At 41.2% G+C, this 25,401-nt stretch overlaps 2 protein-coding genes across 7 annotated transcripts in view; one reads left to right on the top strand and one right to left on the bottom strand.

Moving 5' to 3' along the window:
• The window catches only part of ATM (ATM serine/threonine kinase), a 154,485-nt gene extending 144,438 nt beyond the window's left edge, over positions 1-10,047 (bottom strand). For 3 of the 5 annotated variants that reach the window (XM_008261832.4, XM_051819896.2, XM_051819897.2), the window contains exons 1-4: positions 9,780-10,032; positions 4,237-4,338; positions 4,026-4,138; positions 2,662-2,807 (exon numbers count right to left, since the gene is read on the bottom strand). In XM_008261832.4, the coding sequence (XP_008260054.1) occupies positions 2,662-2,807; positions 4,026-4,138; positions 4,237-4,308 (331 nt within the window). In that variant the 5' untranslated portion in view covers positions 4,309-4,338; positions 9,780-10,032. Of the gene's footprint in view, positions 1-2,661; positions 2,808-4,025; positions 4,139-4,236; positions 4,339-6,941; positions 7,217-9,315 lie in introns of all 5 variants that reach the window. The other 2 variants (XM_070077809.1, XM_051819893.2) reach the window with 2 other exon arrangements.
• Positions 10,048-10,216: 169 nt separating this feature from the next.
• NPAT (nuclear protein, coactivator of histone transcription) overlaps positions 10,217-25,401 on the top strand; it is a 53,370-nt gene continuing 38,185 nt past the window's right edge. Inside the window, exons 1-2 of one of the 2 annotated variants that reach the window (XM_008261842.4) lie at positions 10,217-10,436; positions 22,257-22,375. In XM_008261842.4, the coding sequence (XP_008260064.4) occupies positions 10,400-10,436; positions 22,257-22,375 (156 nt within the window). In that variant the 5' untranslated portion in view covers positions 10,217-10,399. The remainder of the gene's footprint in view (positions 10,437-22,256; positions 22,376-25,401) is intronic. The other variant, XM_051849722.2, reaches the window with a different exon arrangement.

The raw sequence follows: 25,401 nt of genomic DNA, 5'->3' as shown, positions 1-25,401 counted from the left end.
TTAAATGGAAGCCTTAAATTTCCAACTATTGAAATGATCTTCCATTGATAATTTTACCTACTCTTTTTTTTTTTTTTTAAGATTTATTTATTTATTTATTTGAAAGTCAGAGTTTCAGAGAGAGAGAGAGAGAGTCTTCCATCCAATGGTTCACTCCCCAACTGGCTACGATGGCCGGAGCTGCACCGATCTGAAGCCAGGAGCCAGGAACTTCTTACAGGTCTCCCATGCAGATGTAGGGGCCCAAGGACTTGGGCCATCTTCTACTGCTTTCCCAGGCCATAACAGAGAGCTGGATTGGAAGTGGAGCAGCCGGGTCTTGAACCGGCACCCATATGGAATGCTGGTGCTTCAGGCCATGGGGTTAACCCACTGTGACACAGCGCCGGCCCCTACCTACTCTTTCTTGCAATCCAATATATAGACACTGATTGCTAATTTGGATTCCTTTACTATTTGTCCCGTTGAAGAGTTTTTTAAACTGCAAAATTATAAGCTACAAACTTTTCTGGTAGTCTACAAAATTGGCCCATCTTTCCCTTCACTCACTCACTATATATTAAGTTCACAATGTTACCACCAAGAATACAGTATTTTTCTGGATGCAAGGTGACCACACAGGGCAAATTCAAGTGCTGAATATTCAGTGCAGCTTTCTGCTAATCTGACAATGGCTTGCAGTTAATCAAAGAAACTAGCTTCTCACATAAGGTGGAAAATTCATTACCCCCTGTTGTACAGACTCGTCTCATACCACCATTCTGAAATATCATTCATTAACAATCTACATGCTTCTAAGAAATGTCTCTGGGGCTGGCGTTGTGGCATAGCGGGTAAAGCTGCCGCCTGCAGTGCCGGCATCCCATGTGGGCGCTGGTTTGAGTCCTGGGTGCTCCATTTCCTATCCAGCTCTCTGCTATGGCCTGGGAAAGCAGTACAAGATGGCCCAAATCCTTGGGCCCCTGCACCCACGTGGAAGACCTGGAAGAAGCTCCTGGCTCCTGGCTCCTGGCTCCGGATCAGTGCAGCTTCGGCCGTTGTGGCCAACTGGGGAGTGAGCCAGCAGATGGAAGACCTCCCCCGCCATATGTAATTATCAAATAAATAATCTTTTTTAAAAAAAGAAAGGAATGTCGCTAACATTTGAGTTTTCCTGATATTTAAACGAACATTGGTATTATAAAGCCACATCCTTATCTGTAAAGAATATACAGTGTGAGCCCAGGAGTTACTTAAAAACATTTCCACTTCTAGCTTTTCAGTGCTGTATAAAGCCCATTCCTTACAAAAGCTTACTAGATGCTACATTTATTTACATTTAAAAATATCGACTCTTCAAAAAGGTTTATTCATCTCAGAAAAAGAGAATGCAGAGAAATACTTTGGCTATTTCCCAATATCTCCAAGGATGTCACACTAAGAAATCAAAGCATGTCAATGGAAGTCATATTTAAAATGTAATTAGGATTTTTTTTTGCATACTCTTAGGAGGTAGATGCAGTAAGAAGGGAACATAGGCTTTGAATATTCTTTCTGGTGTCAAAGGGGGAAAGAGGGACATGTGTTTGGCTCAGCGTTACAATGCCACTTAGGATACTTGCATACCACATTGGAGTCCCTTGGTTATAGTCCCAGCTCTGCTTCCAATACAGCTTCCTACTAATGCACACCTTGGGAGACAACAGGTGATGGCTCCAGTACTTGGGTCCTGCTACCCACATGCAATACCCAGAATGAGTTTCAGGCTCCAGGCCTTGGCATGGGTCAGTTTTGGCTGTTGCATTCAGAGAAATAACCAGAAGATGGAAAAACTCTTTCTGCCTTTCAAAAAAAAAAATTTGGAAACAAAGTTTCAAAAGTTACAGTCATTAAAACAGTACTTCTGAGAGCTGGCAGTGTGGCGCAGCAAGTTAAGCTGCTGTTTATGACAGCATCTCATACAAGAACCAGTTCAATCCCTGGCTGCTCAAATCTATTTCGGCTCCCTGTTAATGCACCTGGGAAAACAGAGGAGGATGGCCCAAGTACTTGAGCCCTGCCACTCATGCGGGAGCCATGAATGGAGTTCTAAGCTTCTGGTTTCAGACTGGCCCTGTCTGTTGTGGCCATTTGGGGAGTGAACCAGAAGGAAGATCCCCCTCTCTCTCTCCTAACTCTGCCTTTCAAGTCAAATTAATCTTTAGAAAAAAAAAAAAAAACAAAAAACAAAAACCAAAAAACAAAAAAAAAAAAACAACCCACTAGATGGGATCAGGCATATGACACAGTAGTTAAGATGCCACTTGGGTACCTGTATCCCATATCATAGTACCAGGTTTTCAGTCCTGAATCTGTCCCTAATTCCAGCTTCCTGCTAACATGCAAGCTGGGATGCAGCAGGTGATGGTTCAAGTACTTAGGTCCCTGACATTCATGTGACACCTAGATTAAGACCCAGGTCACCAGATTTGGCCTGGTGATTGCAGGCATTTGGAGAGTGAAGCAGCTGATGGGACATAGCTTTCCTTTTTCTGCCTTTCAAACAAATAAAACAATTTTAAATAATTATAAGAAACAGAAATTAGAGTTAGCAGCCTTGACTCACCATTTTTATCATATTCAGATCACTCATGTAACAGTAACTAATTAGGCCACTTATGTATGATACATAATTTCACTTACTTTTATTTGCACACTTGATGAAGTACTTGACCAAACTACTGATTTCTTGCATCTTTTTTTGCCTGGATGCTTGTGTTGAGGCCGATACATTTGGTTTTGCTGTTCTCAGACATTCTGTTTCTTTCTGAATATATTTCTGTAAAAATCTTCAAATAAACAAAATGAAATTTCAGAAAATGCTTAAATTATTAAAATAGTTTCAAAACATTCTTCATGCTATCACAAAGAGCATCTTTAAGCCATCCATACACTTGAATTCAATGTATCATTAGATGCAACAATTAAATCTTTTTAAAGACCTAACTCTGTAATACCAATATAAAGTCTACAAAGGTCCTAACCTGTATCCTTCATGATTTTGTACTGCTTTACTGTCTGCTTTCTCATTTTATCATTAGAAGCTACAATGCTAGTAAGGATTCTCAATTCTCTCTTCAAGTTTTTTGTTATTTTGTTAATGATATTTCTAGCATTTAAATGAATCCCAACTAGAATATATTCATAACCTGAGAGAAGTGACAGGTGCCTATCTGACCTACCCTATAGTTTATACAAAATATGAGTATTCATCTTTAGGTAATAAATGACTTTGTGGTATTTAAAATAAACTAAGTAATCAAAGGAAAAGCACGTCTATTTTTCATGTCAAATGTATTCAAATCTGTAATTATTCAACTATCAAATCAGAACTTAAAAAGGATCGTGTTCTAAACAAAGACAAGTAAAACTCCCATTTCTTTGTGACTGCAAATATTTATATTTAACTAATATTTCTAGTATTCTACATTAACTAGATAATTGATTTTCTTTCTTAAAGCTTACAACTTGTTTCTACTCATAAATGGACTTCATGGTTAAAAACTTTATGTTGATTTTTAAAAATACATCATGGCTGTTTGCCAATCCTGTTGAGCAATCAATTTTGTCTTTTAGTTGACATAACTGTTTTTCAATTGCAATCATATGGAAGTATTCTAAACTTTTTTACATGTTTTATTATAATTTAACATATGGCAGTTATGATCTTAGCAATATTTAAAGATGCCAAACGTAATTAGATATTTATAACTTATTTTTTCTAATTTGAAATAGCCTTTTGAACTTAATTGATATGATGTGAATTCTCTATCTTGAGATATTTCAAACACATTTTATTAATCAAATGATTTAAAATTTTAAACATTCTATACAAATATCCTTTAAAAATTATGCTTTGGATGATTAAGTGCCAATTTCATATACAAAGCACAAAATGACATTCAGGGTGCAGAGATAAACAGAAATACACAAAAACAGTAATATCACAACCGAAATAAAAATTAAAGAGCAAATAAGGACAGTAAAAAAAAATTAGGATAAAATACCTAAAAACAGCATCCCAATTTAAATATTTTCCTTGTTTCGAATCTGAATGCCGATCTAACTGTTGAACTGTTTCTGGATCCCGAATCAAGCGTTTAAATTTCTCAACTTCTTTCTAAAAATGAAAAAAATGAATATAATGGGCTAACAGTCACACACTTGTTTCAAATAAAGATTAAATTTAAAGTAAAGATTAAATAGGTAATTTATCACCCTTCGTTCTGTAGCTCTATCATGTTCAAGATGACGGCAGCAAATAAGCAGATCATTAAGTGCTAGACTCATGGCTCAGAGTTCCAGAACACACATTATTATCTGTAAAATACATACATATAAAAATTATTTTACATTTTGGTATTAGTATATAGTTATACCTAACAGTACAATAACAGGTACACTGTGACAAAAGGCATAATAACTTTTCTTAACATTTCAATGTTTAATATGAAGTTTAGAATATATTTGTTTCAACACAAAAAGGTTTTTTTTTCTGGCACAAGGATAAAAACACAAGTATAATTTGCTTTACTACACTGGGACCTAAGAAACATGACACTTAAATTGAGACAGAGATGAATAGAAAAGAGCCAGAAAAAAAATAAGGCAAAGACCACTTGATAGCTTAATGTTTACAATGAACTATTTAAAAGGACGTTTGCAGGGCCGGTGCTGTGGCACAACGGGTTAAAGCTCCAGCCGGCAGCTCCTGGCTCCTGGCTTTGGACCAGCTCAGCTTCGGCTGTTGCAGCCATTTGGGGAGTAAACCAGCAGATGGAAGACCTCTGCCTCCACCTCTCTGTAACTCTTTCAAATAAATTTTCTTTTAACAAAAAGGATCTTTGCATGAAGGCATTATGACACAGCAAGTAAAGCCATCACCAGGATGACAGAATCCTATAAGGGTGCCGGTTTGGGTCCTGGCTGCTCCACTTCCGATCCATCTCCTTGATAATGGTCTGGGAAAAGCAGAAGATAGCCCAAGTACTTGGGCCCCTGCTAACCAATGGGAGACCAGGAAGATACACCTGGCTTCAGTCTTGCCCAGCCCCAGCCGTTGAGTCCAACTTGGGAGTGAACCAGCATATCGAAGACATCTACCTCTCCCTTTCTAATTCTTTGAAATAAATAATCTTAAGAAAAAACTTTGACTTGTCATTTTGCTCTGCCAAAATGATATGTAGGAAATTATCAGAGTTAGTAAGCCTTGCCCAGCACTTACATCTCAACTAGCATTATGGTTCAAATTAGGATGGAAATTATATTCCTGGTTTAAAAGGAAATTATTTCCTATCGTGATGTCCCTTGTAAATACAAAGGTCAACTTTATGATACCATTCTTTGATTACATTGCAGTAGCTCTCCTTCTTTTAGGTTTTTTAATATAGTCAAATCTTCTTTTAATATAATCTTTAAAAAATTTTCCCAACAGCATTCTGCTTTACTGCTTCTGCCTAACCCTTTACACAAAGCAGCTTCATTTTGTTATATGTATGTACATTATACACACACACACACAAACATCTCAAAAAATGGCAGGGTAGGGGATATGCATATTGAACAATGGTTACATCGGTACTTGGGATGGCAGCATCCCATATCAGAGTACCAGGTTGGAGTCTCAGCTGCTCTGCTTCTGATCCAGCTTCCTGCTAATGCACATGCACCATGGGAGACAACAGGCAATCATCCCTGTAATCTACGTGGAAGATCCAGATTCAGTTCCAGGCCTCCTCCTGGCTGTTGCAGGCACCTGGGGAATGAACCAGCTGATGTAGGTTCTCTGTCTCCCTATCTGACTTTCAAATAAAATTTTAAAAAAATTAAAAGTTGGGGGGGCCAGTGCTGTGGCGTAGCAGGTAAAGCCGCCACCTGCAGTGCCAGCATCCCATATGGGTGATGGTTCGAGTCCTGGCTGCTCTAAATCCAATCCAGTTCTCTGCTATGGCCTGGCAAAGCAGTAGAATATGTCCCAAGTCCTTGGGCCCCTGCACCCACATGGGAGACCCGGAGAAAGCTCCTGGCTTTCGGATCGGTGCAGCTCTGGCCGTTGTGGCTAATTGGGGAATGAACCAGTGGATGGAAGACCTCTCTCTCTGCCTCTCCTTCTCTCTGTGTGTAACTCTTTCAAAATAAATAAATAAATCTTTATAAAAAAAAGTTGGAGAAAGTTCTCCTCCCATTTATTCATCTGAATCTACTCAATCTTTCAAGATCAAGTATGTTTATCTGCCCCTACACAATCTTATGCAATCTCAAAACTGGGAGAAACTGAGACCATGCTCCATTTCCCTACAAAGGTAGAAATCCCTCCTACAAAATTACCCTACTTAAAACACTCAGTGCGTGCAAAGTTCCCCCAAAAGACTGCCCAACTGATTGGTAGACAGTTGTAATTCTCTTCTCCATTTGTACTCATTGGTTCTTCTGAACTGTTACCACTTTTCCAACTTCCACTTCATTCTACTGTAGATAACAGGTTTTTATGTACATGATAGTCTTCTTCACTTGTCTGCATCATTCTTGAGGACAAGGACCCGTTTTTTATTTTTCCATTCCTTTAAGTTTTATTTAGGAATTTTCCTATTTCTGAGATTAAAGTTCCTTTGACTGAGTCAATTTGGAAAATGAAACTGGTGTTCTAACCAATGAAAATAACAGCAATATCCAAAGAACCTTAAGGGTAGGCAACTTAATTTCCAAATATACAAAGATGCAATATAAGAAAAAAAATGCACATTTACTGAACATGTGACACTTCCACTAACAGGAAGCCCTAAATCTGCCTTTATTATTTCAAGCTATGGCTTTTCCAAATTTACTCTTCTCTCTAGTTTCTTAAATATTGATTATTTTAAAGGAAACAAAATAGTTCAGTACTATCAAAATACACAGAAGATAGGGTCGGCGCCGTGGCTCACTTGACTAATCCTCTGCCTGCAGCGCTGGCACCCCGGTTCTAGTCCTGGTTGGGGCGCCGGGTACTACTCCCAGTTGCTCCTCTTCCAGTCCAGCTCTCTGCTGTGGCCCAGGAGGGCAGTGGAGGATGGCCCAAGTGCTTGGGCCCTGCACTAGCATGGGAGACCAGAAGGAAGTACCCAGCTCCTGGTTTCGGATTGGCGCAGTGCTGGCCGGAGCGACCATTAGAAGAGTGAACCAACGGAAGGAAGACCTTTCTCTCTGTCTCTCTCTCTGTCTGGCAAAAAATAAAAAATGAAAAAAATAAATAAATAAACAGAAGATATTCATTCATTGATACAAACAATATTTACTATGTACTACTGTGCTCAAGGTACTATATCAGGGACAGCTAGACAAATCAATGAAACATATAAATCCTGCTTTCATGAAATTCTACCTAGAGGTAGAAAATAAACAAACTGATAAATCAATGCATAATTCCAAAATGTGATGTATACTGTTAAAAACCAAATTCTTAAAACTGAAGGATATTAGGGGCCGGCGCTTTGGGGCAGTAGGTTAAAGCCCTGGCCTGAAGCACTGGCATCCCATATGGGCACAGGTTCTAATCCCAGCTGCTCCTCTTCCGAACCAGCTCTCTGCTATGGCCTGGGATAGCAGTAGAAGATGGCCCAGGTCCTTGGGCCCCTGTACCCAACGTGGGAGACCCAGAAGAGGCTCCTGGCTTTGGATGGGTGCTGCTCCGGCCGTTGTGACCATCTGGGGAGTGAACCAGCAGATAGAAGACCTCTCTCTCTCTCTGTAACTCTTTCAAATTAAAAAAAAAAAAAAAAAAAAAAAAAAAACCTGAAGAATACGAAGAATACTCTGAAATAAAAGGGTTTTGGGAGCAATTACAGAAACTAGCCAGAAAAAAGGAGTGGTCTAGAAGCTCCTGTAACCACCAGCAGAGAGCTGTCTGAAAGGTTTTTTTGCTGGATCTAAAAAACCAAAATATTTTATACTCAAAGTTTGGGAAAAAGAAAGTATAAACTGTTTATAATGAGCCTATATAGAGAAGAGTGGCAGTACAACTAAAAGGCAGGAAGGCAGTCTCTAAGTATTTAGCTATTCCTAATCAGTTGGGATTGCCTTGATGGCCTTGGAGTTAAAATTTCAACATGCATTCAGGACATCGAGCAGTTTTTTTTTGTTTTGATTGGCCAAAACTGGTAGCTGACTAACTTCTCTCTCCTCTCCACTCTCTAGCTGTGTAATTAAATTTAGGACATCTTAGAATACTTGCTTTCATCTTTGCCTCAAAGAAAGCAATACTTAAACAATAATAGAAAGAAACTAATACTTAAACAATAATAGAAAAAACCAGTAGAGAGGACCATTTTAGATAAATTATAAGGAAACATCTCAAAGGAAGGTATAAAAAGAAAGTCAAGATCTGAATAAACCAGTGCCAATCATATAAAGAGCTGAAGAACTGACATTTGAGGGAAGTAATCTTGCACAACGCCAGGGCACTAAGATGGAAAAGAGTATGTTAGGTTGGAGGAGGTGGAGACGAGCCAGTCAGAGTAAAAGTATCACCAGATAAAGACAAACCCCACTTATACATTAATCCAGACTACCTACGATTCATTCATATTCCACAGAAACAACACAAATTTCCTAAATAACAGGCTCTGCACCGGCGCATTCAATATTCGTTGTTATTAACCAGCTTAATCCCTTTGCAGAACGTTGACAATGATGCCCATTCCATCCTCCTAGAAATAACTTTGTCCTTGGCATGCAATTCTTGGCTCTGTAGTCAATGTGTATTAATCCAGCCAGAGCAAGTTAGCTCATGTGTCCAAACCTTAATGATAAAAACAATACTAGCATCTACCCCAAAAACTTGTTGTAAGCATGCAGGTGCATGTTTAGCAAAGCACCTGGAACACAGCCAGTCACCACGTTAACAGTTATCAGAATGAATTCCCTTCCTTTATGATTGCTCCATAAGTCTCTTTCGATATTTCTTCCCTTCCCACTTCAAGCAGCATCCTTATCTCCTTGGTCTCATTCATTCCTGTGACCTAAACATACTGAAAACTCCCCGAACCTATTTCTTTCAATACTAGATCTCACCCCTGATCTTCAAGAACCTTCTACCATGTGCCTTTTACAGGTAAGTTTCTTTCTGTTTGGAAAGTTCCTACTATCCCCTAAGGCAGTTTAGATACTGCAAGGGCTCCCGGCAAACTAAAGTGTTTCTTCCAGGCCGAGTTTCCACAGGACCTGTAACTGCTCTTCTAGAACATTATCCACCTTGCAGTGTAGTTAATTATCTGCACCTGGGAAAACAGCTCTGCAGGGCTCACCACAGGGAAGGATTACCTCACGTAATTTTCCAAGGAAGATGTCAAACAGCTGGCAGAATTCGAACTCGGTACTGTGATTCCAGAACCTACATTCTTAACCACGAGGCTATAGTTAAAATCTCACTAAATGCTCGCTAACTAAAAGTACCAATTATGACACGAGGTTAAAAAAAAAAAAAAAAGGTAACTACTCCAATCGCCTAGTTGAATCTGAACCCTAAGGGCACGGGAGAAGCAGACGCGGAGAAAGGAGAACTCAATTCAGAAGACTTAAAAGGAAGTTCAAGGATAACGCCGCAGGGGGCTCGGAGGGAGTGCGGTGAGTAGCCGCAGCAGCAGCGAGAATAACGAGGGAGAGAGCGCTCACGGGCCGCTCTGAAAGAGCGCGTGGGATTAGGAGTCGGGGGAAAAGGACAGACTGGGTCCAATACGACTCAGTTCTGTAAATACACAAGTCACTGCGTGGCTCCGCACCCCTACCGCTAGACTCTGACGGCCCAGGCAGTGCCGGCGGCGGCTTGCAGCACGGATCCCCCAGCTCCTCTCGCCACCTCCGGTTGCCACAGCTTCCACACTCCGTTATCCCCGCAGCTTTCCCCGCTTCCGGTTCAAACGCCGCGTGAACTCGCAGCGTCCTCTCGGAAGAAAGCGCTAACAGGCCACAGAGCACACTCTGCTCATGCGCACAAGTATCACGCGCTTTCCGTCGCCCAACACTGCGCACCCCCAAAACATTCTGCTCGTCTGCGGAAACGCGCCTGCGCGCTGCCCACCAATGGCTAGCGACTCTGTGTCAGTCGCCCGCCCTCTGGCTGCTGCTCCGGCGCTCGCACCCCGCCCCTTCACGCTCTCCGGCCCCACCCCTCCAACTCTGAGGGCGGAAGTGACGGCAGTTCCAAGGAGAACGGAGGCGGGTTTCATTTCGGCGCCTTTCTTTCTCTGGCGGAAGCCATTGGCTGCCGTGGAGCGAAAGAGGCGGGACAAATTGCCGCGGGTTCAGTGCCGCCACTGGAACCGGGAGATGCGGCGTAGGAGCTGTCGCTGTGTTTCTCTGTACCTGCGTCTCGTCTCTTATTGTGGTTCGTTCTGCGGCGTCGATCATGCTGTTACCCTCGGACGTTGCCCGGCTAGTATTGGGTAAGCGCGGACGCTGGCGGGAGGGTTACTGGGCCAGGCAGAGAAGGAGGGAAGGCGCTTCGGAGCTAAAGCCTTTCTCTTGGTGGGGCAGCCTTGGGGTTTTGCTTCCCCGCTTGCAAGTTCGGACTGGCTGTGATTTTCCGTCGCTCGCTGGCCCTGGTCGCGTACGCCTCGTTGTGTGTGGATGCTCTCCTGCTCGGGCTGTTTGTCTAGGGGAGAGCCGGAGAGAAGCTCGGAGGGCAACACCTGAGGCCCGGATTCGGAGGGAAAGTCAGGCCTGCACACTTCACTGGGACCCCTGAAAGAGAGTTGTCTACGTGACGGGGCGGACTTCGTCGTCTTCAACCTTGCGCGTACTTTCCCTTGTCAGAGCTGAGACCAAAATAGGACAAATAAGGACTTCCCGGCCACCCAGCTTTGTAGAAAGACCTTCGTGACGTCTTTCTCATAACCCTTAGAACTCCGGATTTGGGACGAGTGGGGGTGGTCCTCCTCCTCCATCCTCCCGGCAGGACGTCCTCCCGTGTAGAGGGTTGAAATGCCAATTGCAAATTTGAAAGCAGCTGCAATTCCTATTGCTTTGATGAGCGAACAGTTACGGAAGGGAAGTGCCTTCCAGCTGAACGTTTTCTCGCCCTAGTTAGCTTTTCCTCCATTTGTGCCACTTGTCTGTCAGGGTGTATTGTCTGTGTGGGAGACGGTTTTTTTGTTATTGTTTGTCCCTTCAAAGAATAAAGAAGATTGTACTGCTAGCAACGAGAGCCACTTAAGCTCAAAAACGGGGCCAATGATTTAGATACCTGACATCTCTAAAAGTAAATGGTATACATCTGTGATCATCGTCCCGTACTGTCCACAACCAGTACTACCATTATTTTATTGTTTGGAAACCTCATTTGTCTTCTTTAAAAGTACTCCACCCTGTGGCCTAAAAATGGTGTTTGTGTAGGGCTCTTGATAAGAATATTTTGCAGGAAACATTAGGCGGAAATGGTTCCACCATCCACTTTTGGGAAAACGAATGATTGAAGTTTAATATTTTGTTAATGTTTGGTTAATCTTTGCTCACGTTATCAGAATTGAATATCAACACAACCTGCATCTATATCTGATGTTTATTAAAATTTGGCTATCTTGTAACTGTTAAATTTTTTAGGCTTATATGTAAGTTGCAAGAAGTAGGCTTTCACAGTATAGGTTCACATGCTTTGTTATTTCCTCCATGCATCTCATTTAAGAAGTTTGAGTGTTAGCCATTTGGTAATCCAGTTGAGTTTCAGTAATCATAGTCAAACGTTTCTCACTCTCAGCACTATTGACCTTTTGAGCTGGATAATTCTTGTCATGGTGAGTTGTAGTGTACTCAAACATTGTGGGGTATTTAGCAGCATTCCTGGCCTCCGTGCCCTAGAGGCCAGTAAGATGTCCCCCTGCCCACTTGAGAGAAGTGTCTGTGTATATTAATAGTGTGCCCAATGGGAGGCAGATCACCCCCAGTTAAAAAAGACTTAAGAGAGCAGTATGATTTTTTTTTTTAGTTGTGATAATACCCATCCAACTTGTGGGTATTCTTTCTCCAGAAACCAGCTGCTCTGTTTGACTTCCTACTTGTCTTTTAATGGATAAGAATTCCAGAATCATTGTTTTCTTATCCTAAAATTTTTTGTTGTTCTATTTTCACTGCCAAGGATTCTACCAATTTGTCTTCCATGATTTCTCTTACAGAGTTTTGTCATGGCTTCCCATAACAACAATTTTATTATTTGCTTATTACCCTATCATCATTCCCTCCCCATCTTCAGCCCCTCTCCTTTTGTTGGCCTCTTCAAAATGTATTTGCAGAAAAATTTGGGTGCCTAATGAGTTCCAAATACTGAGCCAGTGACTAAGCAGAAAGGAGTATTTTGTGTGTGTGTGTGTGTGTGTTCAGATCAATTAGATTGGGGTTTTTTTTTTTACTGTTAAATACATACCGCTCAAACACTTTCCTGGACCCCAACTTCACATTCTAAGACGATTTCACACTTTCAGAAGTCACACTGAATCAAATTACTGTGAATTTTATTTGATTGCTCTACTTGTCTACCTACTTTTCACTGTGCAGCACACTGCACTCACATTGAAGCAACCCTTGCTGCTCAGCTGCAGCTACCATCTGGCCTTACTGGAATTTTAAAAAATATTGTACAGGACAAAATACTTCGAAGTAGTATTTTGTCTCTGACCCACTAGTTTAGTATTCATCATTATGTCCAAGTACTCCAGAATTGATCTTGCCTGCCTCTCCTGCTTGATTTATCATCTTAATATTTGCCTTCTGCTCTAGGCATACCAGTCTACTTGATATTTCTCCAAATATTTTTATGTGGTCTCCTTCTTGTCATCCTAATACATTTATATTCAAGATTCAGATTAAACATGATCTGAAACCTCTTCCATCAAGTGTAGCTAGTACTTTTCCTTAACTCCCTTTTGTGGCTATTTAGTTTTTAGCTTTTTTTTTTTTTTTTTTGTAAAATATACATAACCAAATTTACCACTTTTGCCATTTTTAAACAGTTTTGTGGCATTAAGTACACTCACATTATTCTACAACCATCACCACTATCTAGCTTTAGGATTTTCCATCTTCCCAAACTGAAACTAACATCTTGTACTATTCAGTATTCTTAATCTTGGATTGATGGAAAAGCTTCACGAGTTGTATCTAAAAGGTTTATGTGCAGAAGGGGACAATTTTTATGGGTGAAGGAGCCAGGATTTTCTCCTTTTTTCTAAATAGGTTTGCCACTCTCTGAGTCAGGAAAAAAACACAATCTGAGTGTTTGACATGGATGGATTTAATGAGGTAACTGGTTATACTGGTGATGGAAAAGCTAGGAAGCCGGACAGGCAGCTCAGAGGTTGGCATCAGCTGGAAGCTGCCACAGAAGGATGAGGAGAGATGCAGTAGTGGGAACAACTGTGTAGAAGATGAGCAGACTTGTGTGATGAGGGAGCATAGTCCTGGGGGCGCATCTGTCAAGGCAGAGTGGGTTTGGGAAGGGAAAAAACTGTGGCCTCTTCCTCTTGCCTTCCAACTTCCCACTAGTACTTCCTTCTCATTTACAGCAAGAAGCCTGCTGACATGGGAGGCTGGGAAACATGACCTTAATGGATTCAGACTTCCTGTCGTACAGTATGTAGGAGGCCAAGGGTGAAGAACGAGTTTGAGCACGAATAGGACCAGGACTGGCACTTCTATATCACTAAGTAGATATTTCATAAACGTTTACAAAAGTGCAACTGTGATCATGACAGTCCCTTCAATAGTATGTGTACGCATTGCTGACATTTACTAAAGCTTTTCATAGTGCTTAACTAATCTGCCTTTGCTGTTATGTCTCCAGCTGTTGCTTGATACACCTTGTGCTACATCCAGTTAGGTATGTTCCCAAGTGTGTTCTGCATATGTGGTTTCCATCCCCTTCTTTGGGATTTCCAACCACTTTAGTAGGACTCTCCTCCTCCTCCTTGAAACATTGCATAATTTCTGCCAGCCCTAGTAGTAATTTTTCTTGCACCTATCTTTGCTTAAAGTCAGTCACTCTTATCACTTGGTTTGCATTGCACTCATTTGTTTATCTTAGGACTTCTAGAAGATCATGATTTCTTTATGGACAGAGAGCTTGTCTCTGTTACTTGTGGATCGAGTAATACGAAGCACTGTAAGTTAATTCTTTCTGAGAGTTACTTTTTTTTTTTTTAGTTACATTTTTCAAGGACATTAAACTACTCATTTCTAGGAAACTAGAAGAATTTATGAAATATTTTTCCTATCACTTGTTTCAGGCTGCTCTCTTTTTTACTTTCTACAAATAGGATGAAGGGAACTCAGATCCCTGGCATAGCAATTCCTAACTTTTTTTTTTTAAGATTTTATTTATTTGTTTGATAGGTAGAATTACAGACAATGAGAGAGACAGAGAGAAAGGTCTTCCTTCCGTTGGTTCACTCCCCTAAATGGCCGCAACGACCAGGGCTGTACTGATCTGAAGCCAGGAGCCAGGTGCTTCTTCCTGGTCTCCCATGCGGGTGCAGGGGCCCTGCTTTCCCAGACCACAGCAAAGAGCTGGATTGGAAGAGGAGTAACGGGGACAGAATCTGGCGCCCATGTGGGATGCTGGCACCGCAGGCGGAGGATTAACCTAGTGCGCCACGGCGCTGGCCCTAGCAATTCCTAACATTTAAATACCTGCAATAATAGTTGTTTCAGTTGTTTGCCCCTTCATCCATTTTGCTACACATTACTACCTCCAATTTAAAGCACATTAAAGACAGTATTAAGTAGGAGAAACTTCAGTCATACTTTCTTAATCTATTCTAGGAGTGGTAAACCTATTCAGCCGAGGGATATTTATGACATCATTTGTGGGCCATACAAAATCATTAAAAATGAACCTGATGTAGATCTATTAAATTTCGAGTTCCATATGCAATTGGCATTAGTAGGGCCAGACCAAGTGACTGTATAGGCCTCATATGATCCACCAGCCATATGTCCCCAACCCCCAATCTGTTCAGACACTTTTGTCATTAAGTTTACACAAAAGATGTAGTCCTTTTGTCCTGCCATTTTTAAGATTAAAAGAAGAGAGGCCGGCGCCACGGCTCAACAGGCTAATCCTCCGCCTAGCGGCGCCGGCACACCGGGTTCTAGTCCCGGTTGGGGCGCCGGATTCTGTCCCGGTTGCCCCTCTTCCAGGCCAGCTCTCTGCTGTGGCCCGGGAGTGCAGTGGAGGATGGCCCAAGTGCTTGGGCCCTGCACCCCATGGGAGACCAGGAGAAGCACCTGGCTCCTGTCATCGGATCAGCGCGGTGTGCTGGCCGCGGCGGCCATTGGAGGGTGAACCAACGGCAAAGGAAGACCTTTCTCTCTCTCTCTCTCTCTCTCTCTCTCTCTCACTGTCCACTCTGCCTGTCAAAAAAAAAAAAAAAAAAAAGATTAAAAGAAGAGAAATGATAACTAGGATTAAAGAATAATCATTTGTATTATGAAACAGCAGATGATTGCTGTCTAGTTTGTATTTTCATTTTAACATTTGAGATTCAGAATAATTTGTATCTAGGGTGAGCCTTGTGGTACAATGGTCTGAGCTGCCTCTTGAGACACTCATGTGCCATATTTGAGTGCTGGCTACTCTGCATCCAAGGGAGCTCTATGCATATGTGCTTGGGAAGCAGCAGAAGATGGCTTAAATATTTGATTACCTGCCACACATGTGGGAGACTCTCATAGAGTTCCTGGCTCCTGGGTTTGGCCTGGCCTAACCCCAACTAGTGCAGCCTTTTGGGGAGTGAACCAGCAGATGGAAGATAACTGCTTGTGCTTGCTCTCACTCTTCTTTTATCTATGTGTGTGTGTGTACATGTGTGTCTCTCCCTTTCTGTCACCCTGCCTTTCAAATAAACAGTAAGTCTTCCTTAAAAAAAATAGAATAGTTGGTACGTAAAATTTTCGCTATCACTTGATTGAAAATAAGGTGCTTAATGATAAGCGTTTTGTATAAATAGCTTGTTAATCATAGCTGTAATCATCAATTATGTAAAACCAGTCTGTTTACTACATTATTTTGGAACTTCTAGGACAAAAGAAAAGCAATGTGCATCAAATGTAATCTAAAATGAGAACTCAAAGGGCAGGTGTTTGGCACAGTGGTTAAGCTGCCCCTTGAGACACTTGGATCCCTTATTGAAAGGATTAGTTGAAATCCTTGCTCTGCGTCAGGTTCCAGATGAAATGAGAGTGCAATGGGTTAAACCAATGCCTGTGGACACCAGCATATCATGTAAGCACCAGTTCAAGTGCTGGCTGCTTGACTTCAGAGCCAGCAGCCTAATACATTTGGGACAGCAGGAAGATGGCCCCAGTACTTGGGCCCCTGCCATTCATGCGGAAGGCCAGGATGGAGTTCTAGGCGTCTGACTTGGGCCTGGCCCAGCCCTGATGCCACAATGGCATTTGTTGAATGAATCAGAATATGGAAGTGCTCTCTGTAACTCTGCCTTTCGAAATAAATAACTTTTTTTTAATTTATTATTTTATTTTTTAATTTTTTTGACAGGCAGAGTGGACAGAGAGAGACAGAGAAAGGTCTTCCTTTGCCGTTGGTTCACCCTCCAATGGCCACCCTTAAACAATCTTTAGGAATATTTTGCCTGATTCTCCCTCCACATAAAATGTTAATGTCCTGATTATCTGTTTAAATGTTGTATGTGTTTCTGTGATTTATGCATGAAGGGTATGAGATTTTCCTTCATTTCTCCCTCTCCCAAAACAAATTTTCACACTTTTTTGAGAATGCATGGTCTAGGCCAGGGAAAGCAAATTTACTTTGAGGAATTAGATTTCACAATACCACCTGTTGGAATTCCTAGATGACTGGACACATTTTGGATGATTGGTACATTTAGAATTCTCAACCGTAAAAAAAACTGAGTTATTTGATCCTGAATCATATGAAGAAAAACCTCCAGTTGCCTGAATTCCAGGATAATTCTAGTGGTTTGTACATGTTTTAAATTTCTGTGTCCACAAATACTGTTTGCAGCTGACTCACTCATTCCGAATAATGCTTGTATGAAAAAGAAAGCCAACCATGATAAAAAAATGCCTTTTTTTTCAACTGGCCATAGTTTTCACAAACAAAAAGAAAATAACCTATTCTTAATCTGATTTCATATCCGTGGTGTAATCTTTAATCCTGTGAATATTGAAATAGTTGTATCTGAAATAAAATGTTTCCTAAAGTTTCCAAATGTTTTCTCATACTGCAAAGCCATAGTGTCTTTGCATTTTGATTTATGTATTTGTTTCTCCTTCAAGAGACTGGAAAACTGATTCAGCAGCTACAAGTAGAAAGTGGTCAGTTGATTTACATATCAGTTAAGGCATTGACTAAAGTAAGATGACTGTTTCCTTACCTTTTTCTGTTTAAAGTCCACATGAGTAGGCTATCTCATTAGTTTATTGATTTGCAGGACTGAGTTAAAAACACAGCGTAGAATATAATTATATAATTTTATAATTTTAAAGTTGGAAGAGATCTTAGAAATAATTAGTGGGTAACCAATCTTTACTGGCTGTTATACCAGCATGGAGATGATAAGTGTACTACAAAGACAACTGAAATGGAATACTTGCAGTGTGGTACATAGAGGAATCGAAGAAAAGTTCTCTGAGAAAGTGTTGTACTAGACCCTGAAGAATGAGTTGAAGTTAGCTAAGCTTAGAAAAAAATGAAGTGTCCAAACCAAAGGAATAGAATAGTGCTCTTGAAATCAAAGCATTTGTAGAACTGAAAGACCAGTTTGGATTACTGAGGCAACTAAATATATGGAAAGAAAAGGATTATTTAGCGCACAACATGAGAAGTTCAAGTAAAAAGATCAGATGGCCCTGTTGGTGTGGCATCTGATGAAGGCAGCAGATGGCAATAAGGAAGTCCTTGAAGAGGAAGGATTGCACAGTGAGCCAGGAAGCAGAGATAGAAATTGGGCCCAAATGTGGGTTTTAATAACAACCCTCTCGTTAAAAACTAACTTCTGAGATGGCAACCCCAATGATCTAAGGGCCTTCTATTAATTTTTCCTCAAAGTCTGCACCACCCTGGAACCTAGTGTTTCCTTTAATACGTGGTCCTTGGGGGACATTTCCCATCCAAGCTAATATCCAAAAGACAGCAGCATGCTAGTCCTGGTCGGGGCGCCGGATTCTGTCCCGGTTGCCCCTCTTCCAGGCCAGCTCTCTGCTGTGGCCAGGAAGTGCAGTGGAGGATGGCCCAGGTGCTTGGGCCCTGCACCCCATGGGAGACCAGGATAAGTACCTGGCTCCTGCCATCGGATCAGCGCAGTGCACCGGCCGCAGCGTGGCGGCCATTGGAGGGTGAACCAACGGCAAAAGGAAGACCTTTCTCTCTGTCTCTCTTTCTCACTGTCCACTCTGCCTGTCAAAAAATAAAAAAAAATAAAAATAAAAAAATAAACTCTGCATCCAGTGTCTGTGCTTCCTTTAAGTGTTTCTCTATTGACCCATTTTTTGTTCTTTTCTTGGTGTAAAGGCATACTTATCTCTGCATATCTCATGATTTTTTTTTCATGAGGAATTGAATATTTTAAGTACTATAATGTGTCTACTTTTGTAATTATATTCTTCTTCCCCACATGTATGCTGTTTTTTTTGGGGGGGGGGGGGTTGAATAGTTGGGCCAATGAATATATCATTTTGTTTCACTGATATTTTGTGTTTTGCTTTAAATTTTATTTATTTCTCCTGTAATTTTAATTATTTCTTCAATTTTTGTGTTTGTTTTTCTAGGCCCTTGGGATACATTCATAGCTCCTATATTTTATGCCTTTCCAATTTCTTGATGAAGCCACTAATTGCTATAAACTTCCCTCATAACACTGCTTTTGCTATAGCCCATAAGTTTTTATATGTTGTATTGTCATCTTCATTTGTTTGTAGGAATTGAGAAGCAGTAGCGGGGTGGGGTGTGGGGATGGTCTTCCATCCACTAGTTCATTCCCCAGATGGCTGCAATGGCCAGAGCTGTGCTGATGAATCCAGAAGCCAGGAGTTTCCTCTGGGTCCTCCAACACAGGTGCAGGGGCCCAAGGATTTGGGCCATCCTCTACTGCTTTCCTAGGCCATAGCAGAGAGCGGGATCCAAAATAGAACAGCCGGAATTTGAACCAGTGCCCATATGGGATGCCGGCACTGCAGGCAGCAGCTTCACTCACTATGCCAGTGCCGGCCCCAGGAATTTTTTTACTTACTCTATGATCCACCATTCATTCAGGACATGTTTTTCAGTCTCCATGTGTTTGTATACTTCCTAGAGATTTTTAAATTGTTAATTTCCAGCTTCATTCCATTGTGGTCAGATAAGATACATGATATAATTTGAATTTTTTTGCATTTGCTGAGACTTGCTCTGTGGCCTAGCGTGTGGTCTATCCTAGAGAAAGTTCAATGCATTGATAAAAAGAATGTGTATTTTTAAACTGTGGAGTGAAATGTACTGTAGGTATCAGTTACATCATGTGGCGCATAGTGTTCATTAGCTCTGTTTCTTTGTTGATTATATGTCTAGTTGATCTGTCCATTGATGAAAATGCAGTGTTGAAGTTCCACATTACTATGGTGTTGGAATCTTTGTCTCCCTTTAAATCTATTTTAGTACTTGTTTTAAATAGGTGCCTGGCATTGAGTGCATATACATTTATTATAGTCACATCTTCCTGTTGAATTGATCTCTTAATCATTACATAATGCCCTTTGTCTCTTTTTAACTGTTTTTGTGTTAAAGTCTATGTTGTCTGATACTAGCCTGGCTACACCTGCCCTTTTTTGCTTTCCGTTAGCATGGTAAATCTTTTTCCATACTTTAACTTTCAGTGTGTGTGTATCTTCGTTTACTTTGGATTTCTTTTATACTTTTATTGGGAGTTTTTTCTGCCTTCACCTTCTTTATTAGTGCTGACAAATTCAATTCCTGTTTGTTATGGAAGGTCTTTATTTCACTTTCATTCATAAAGCTTTGCAAGGTACAGTATTCTGGGTTGACAGGTTTTTTCTTTTCTTTCTTTCTTTCTTTCTTTCTTTCTTTCTTTATTTGAGAGAGTTACAGACAGTGAGAGAGAGAGAGACAGAGGGAAAGGTCTTCCTTCTGTTGGTTCACTCCCCAAGTGGCTGCAACAGCCGGAGCTACGCTGATCCAAATCCAGGAGCCAGGTGCTTTTTCCTGGTCTCCCATGTAAGTGCAGGGCCCAAGCACTTGGGCCATCCTCCACTGCCCTCCTGGGCCACAGCATAGAGCTGGACTGGAAGAGGAGCAACCAGGACTAGAACCCGGCACCCATATGGGATGCCGGCGCCGCAGGCGGAGGATTAACCTAGTGTACCACGGCACCAGCCCCTGTCAATGTAATTGGAGATCTTCTGAAAGCAATCTGAGCTTCAGCACAAGCTTCTCTTGTGCACATTTCAGTATAATTTCTTTGTTTTACTGTTGAAAGTTTGGCTACAATGTGTTGTGTTGAAAATCTTTTCTGATCATGTCTATTAGGAGTTCTACATGCTTCTTCCTGTCCCTAAATGTCCCTTTCTTCAAACTGGGAAACTTTTCTGTTATTTCACTAAATAGACCTTCTAATCCATTCTCTCTTTACATACCTTTTGGCATACCTCTTGGGACTCCTAAGACCTTTGTATTGGGTCATTTGATAGTATCCCATGTATCTCCAGCACTATTTTTTAGTTTTCTGATTTCTTTTTTTTTTTTTTTTCTGACTGAAAAATTTCCAGAGATTTGTCTTTTTTTTTTTTTTTTTTTTTTTTTTGACAGGCAGAGTGGACAGTGAGAGAGAGAAAGGTCTTCCTTTGCTGTTGGTTCACCCTCCAATGGCCACCGCGGCTGGCCCACTGCGGCCGGCGCACCGCGCTGATCCGATAGCAGGAGCCAGATGCTTTTCCTGGTCTCCCATGGGGTGCAGGGCCTACTGCACTCCCTGGCCACAGCAGAGAGCTGGCCTGGAAGAGGGACAACCAGAACTAGAACCCGGTGTGCCGGCGCCACTAGGCGGAGGATTAGCCTATTGAGCTGCGGCTCCAGCCAGAGATTTGTCTTCTAGTTCGAATGTTCTTCTGGTTCATTGAGTCTGTTGTTAAGGCTTTCCACTATATTTTTTATTTGACATTTAATTCTTCATTTATAGTATTACATTTTTATTTCTCTTCCAAATTTCAGTTCTCTGTGAATTTTTCATTCATGTCATGTATAGATTTCTTTAATTCGTGAATTTGCTTCTCATTGCTTCTGAGTCATCCTATGATTAATCTTCTCAATTCCATTTCAGGCATTACATCAGTCTCTTCGCCTTCCCATTGTAATATTGAAGAGTTCTTGTGTTTTTTTGGGGGAGTCATGTTGCGTTCCTTGTTCTTGTTTCTTGTGTTTATTGGTTTATTTTTAGGTATTTGTTGAAACACTTGTTGGCTTCCTCCACTTGTGGGTTTTTTCTTTGAACAGTGCCTCTGTGGCTTAATGGAGTATCTGCTCCTTCAGTGAATACTCAGAGGCATGTACTCGCTTTCAGAAGCTGGCATGTCATCCTGCCCCTGGCTGCGGGAATCATGTGCTGTGTGTGTGCTTGCTGCTGTGTGTCCGCTCATTCCACACTGCTCCATGGCATCCCTCTTTCTGTAGATTTCCACTGCAGACTTTGCTCCAACTCTCCCTTGGGCATAAACTTCCTCTACTTTTCCTCTGCTATCTTCCCCTGGTCAAAATCAGCACATCTTTTCTCTATTCAGACATCTTGGAATCAGCCCCCCTTCTGATTCTTCTTACACAGTAGGTGTTCTGTTTACCTTTTTTTCCATAAATCATTAGGCACATAAATGAAGGTACAAATAAATAACAGTATTGTGAGACTGTATTTTATTGGTAATCCAACAAGTGACTTAGTATTAAGATTTTAGAGTAAAGGGACATTCTTTTTATTTCTTCAGTGGTTTTCTTATAAGCACTTCTATGAAATAATTGCACTTTTTCAGACACCTTAATTTATAGTTGAGCGAAACTGTTTCCAGTGAGAGGCTACCTGTTTTATGTATTCTGTAGCACAACCACATTTCTGGGCAAGCGTACGGAATACTAGAATGTCATACCTGAGGCTCCACTTGAGATACTGATATTTGCTCTAGCATTTTCTATAGCAGTTTTATGAAAATTGCAGAATTCCTTGAAAGTACCTAAATTTTTATTTTCCATTTAGGTTACTTGCAACAAGAAAATCTCACTTCTACCTGCCAGACTTTTATTTTAGAAAGTTCAAATTTAAAAGAATATGCAGAACACTGTACAGATGAAGGTTTTATCCCAGCCTGCTTACTGGTGAGTTATCTGTGACTTAAGGAAAATATTTTATCACTGACCAACAATAGAGACTATAAACAAAATCTTAAAACCAGCTCCTCAGCAACATCAGAATTGATAGAAAATCAGTACTTTGTATTCATGCATGACTGATGAGACCCAAAGAAGGCCAGCTGTTCTTGCACATTCATGCCATAGCTATTAAGTGAATTACAACTTAACACCCTAATTTCTGATTAATTTCACTGCTGCTTGTCTTGGAGCTTATTTCTTTTTCTGCATGGCCTCTATCTGCCTTCTTTCTTAAGACAGATATTTTGATATCTTGCTGTCACCTCTTTTGTAAATATTACTATACCAGGAAAGGATGATTTGTTCTATTTTATAATGGATACATTCCATGATATACATTGTACATTTGTTCACATAATGTTATTTTATTATTTTTTGACAGGTAGAGTTAGACAGTGAGAGAAACAGAGAAAGGTCTTCCCTCTGGTGGTTCACCCCCGAAATGGCCGCCACGGCCGGCGCTGCGCCGATCTGAAGCCAGGAGCCAGGCACCTCCTCCAGGTCTCCCACATGGGTGCAGGGGCCCAAGTGCCCAGGCCATCTTCCACTGCCCTCCTGGGCCACAGCAGAGAGCTTGACTGGAAGAGGGGCAACCAGGACTAGAACCCGGCACCCACATGGGATGCCGGCACCATGCAGAGGATTAACCAAGTGAGCCACAGCGCCAGCTCAAAATGTTATTTTATTTTAAACATGACTTCTTTAAGAAGCATTTTGGGTGTCACAGACAACATAATTGTGTAAAAAATTTAAGAGAATCTATAAAGTATTTTGCAAGGTCATAGGATATAAATGTACAAAACTCTTGTACTCCTCTTTACCTACAATCAATTAGAATTGAAAGTAAAAAAAAAATTCAGTTATAAGAACAGCGTTGTGGCACAGCTGGGTGAGCTGCCATCTGTACTGCCAGTATCCCATATGAGCTCCAGTTTGAGTCTAGCTGCTCCACTTTGAATCCAGCTCTCTACTAATACATCTTCTAAGTTAAGTAAATCTTTAAAAACATATTCATCAGGGTTGGCTCTGTGGCATAGTGGGTAAAGCCACCACCTGCAGTGCTGGCATTCCATATGGATGCCAGTTCGAGTCCCGGTTGCTCCACTTCTGATCTAGGGTCTGCTGTGGCCTGGGAAAGCAGTAGAAGATGGCCCAAGTCCTTGGGTCCCTGCACCCACATCAGAGACCCAGAAGAAGCTCCTGGCTCCTGGCTTCAAATCGGAGCAGCTACAGCCCTTGTAGCCAATTAGGGAGTGAGCTAGTGGATGGAAGACCTCTGTCTCCCTCTCCTCTCTGTGTAACTGACTTTCAGATAAATAAATAAATCTTTAAAGAAAAATTCATTTAAAATCATAGATGAGGGAGACATTATTTCTCAAAGTAATATGGTGTTGTGGTTTGGATTTTGAAACAAATGACCAGTTGAGAGAGCGAATGCTTTTCCATCAGCTGATTGACTCCCAAAATTTTCACAACATATGGAGCTGGGCCAAGTCAAAGTCAGGAACCAGCAGCTCCATATAGATCTCCCAAATGGGCGGCAAAACCCAGGTACTTAGGCCATCATCTGCTGCCTTTCCAGGTGCATTAACAGGAAGCTGGATCAGAAGTAGAGAAGCCAGGCCTCAAAATGGCACTCTAATAGGGGATGTGGGTGTCCCAAGCAGTGGCTTAACCTACTACATAACAACACCCACTCTCAATTTTATTTCTTTGTGTTGATAAAAGTACAATGCTTATTTAAGATGTTAATGTTATAGGATGCCAAATATTGTGGAAATACTCTGAACTGTCTTTGGAGTTCGTTACAGAATCTACAATTATCTAAAAAATTTAAAGAAACAGTCTTACAGGGTAGATAAGGGTAGAATCTTAGGCCTCATGTTTTAGATAAGAAATCTGACATTCAGAAAAGATTAAATTGCATGCACCAAGTTTTTACAGGTAAGCAGCACTAAGAACACTTTGCTGTGTTCCTTCTGTTACTGTCTATTAGTAAAAGTGTACTACTTAGCAGTGTCCCAAAATAATAGTGGAAAAGAAGCAAATTAGGGAAAAGATGAAATGGGAAGAATATTTTAAGACTATGACTAGAAGTTGGGCATTCATAATCCAAAAGTCTGAAATGCTCTGAAGTCTGACACTTTTTGAGCACTATCTTGTCACTCAAAAAGTCGCAGGTTTTGGAGCTTTTTAGATTAAGGGCACGAGACTAGTAAAGTCTATGCTAAAATACCAAAATTTTTCTTTAAAACTTTGAAACCTGAAACACTCTAGTCCTAAGCATTTCAGATTAAGGTACTTGTCCTGTATTTATTCCTGCTTACACCTTGTGAATCCACAAGAAAGGGATTTCTCTCCTCTCTCAGGTGATGGGAATCTTAGGTGTGCATGTAAACTTGTATAGCTGTGGGGAAGATGAAGGAGTTATATGCAGAAAAGAACCTAGTTTTTCAGTCATTCAGCAATTCATTAAGCACCATAAATAAAGCAAAATAGTTCCAAGATGATACTAGGCAGATCACCTACCATCTAAGTCTTTAAATAAAAAAAAAAAAAATTGGAGAACTAATATGACAATTCAGGAAGAGAAAGAGAACTAATTGCCTCCTATGGGACATTGTCCTCAGTATGTTACATGTATTCTTTTTTAACATTCAAACATAAGAATCTGTGAATTAAGAGTTAGGGGCAGGTGCTTGGTGGTACAGTAGTTAAAACACCACTTGAGGCCAGCACCGTGGCTCACTTGGCTAATCCTCCACCTGTGGCGCCAGCACCCCGTTTCTAGTCCCGGTGGGGAGCTGGATTCTGTCCCGGTTGCTCCTCTTCCATTCAAGCTCTCTGCTGTGACCCGGGAAGGCAGTGGAGGATGGCCCAAGTGCTTGGGCCCTGCACCTGCATGGGAGACTGGGAGGAAGTACGGCTCCTGGCTTCAGATCAGCGTAGCGCGCCGGCCGTAGTAGTCATTT

The sequence above is a fragment of the Oryctolagus cuniculus genome, chromosome 1, assembly GCF_964237555.1.
Source record: "Oryctolagus cuniculus chromosome 1, mOryCun1.1, whole genome shotgun sequence".
Classification (NCBI taxonomy): domain Eukaryota; kingdom Metazoa; phylum Chordata; class Mammalia; order Lagomorpha; family Leporidae; genus Oryctolagus; species Oryctolagus cuniculus.
The sequence above is the reverse complement of the archived record's forward strand: the minus strand, read 5'-3'. Positions and strand labels throughout refer to the sequence as shown.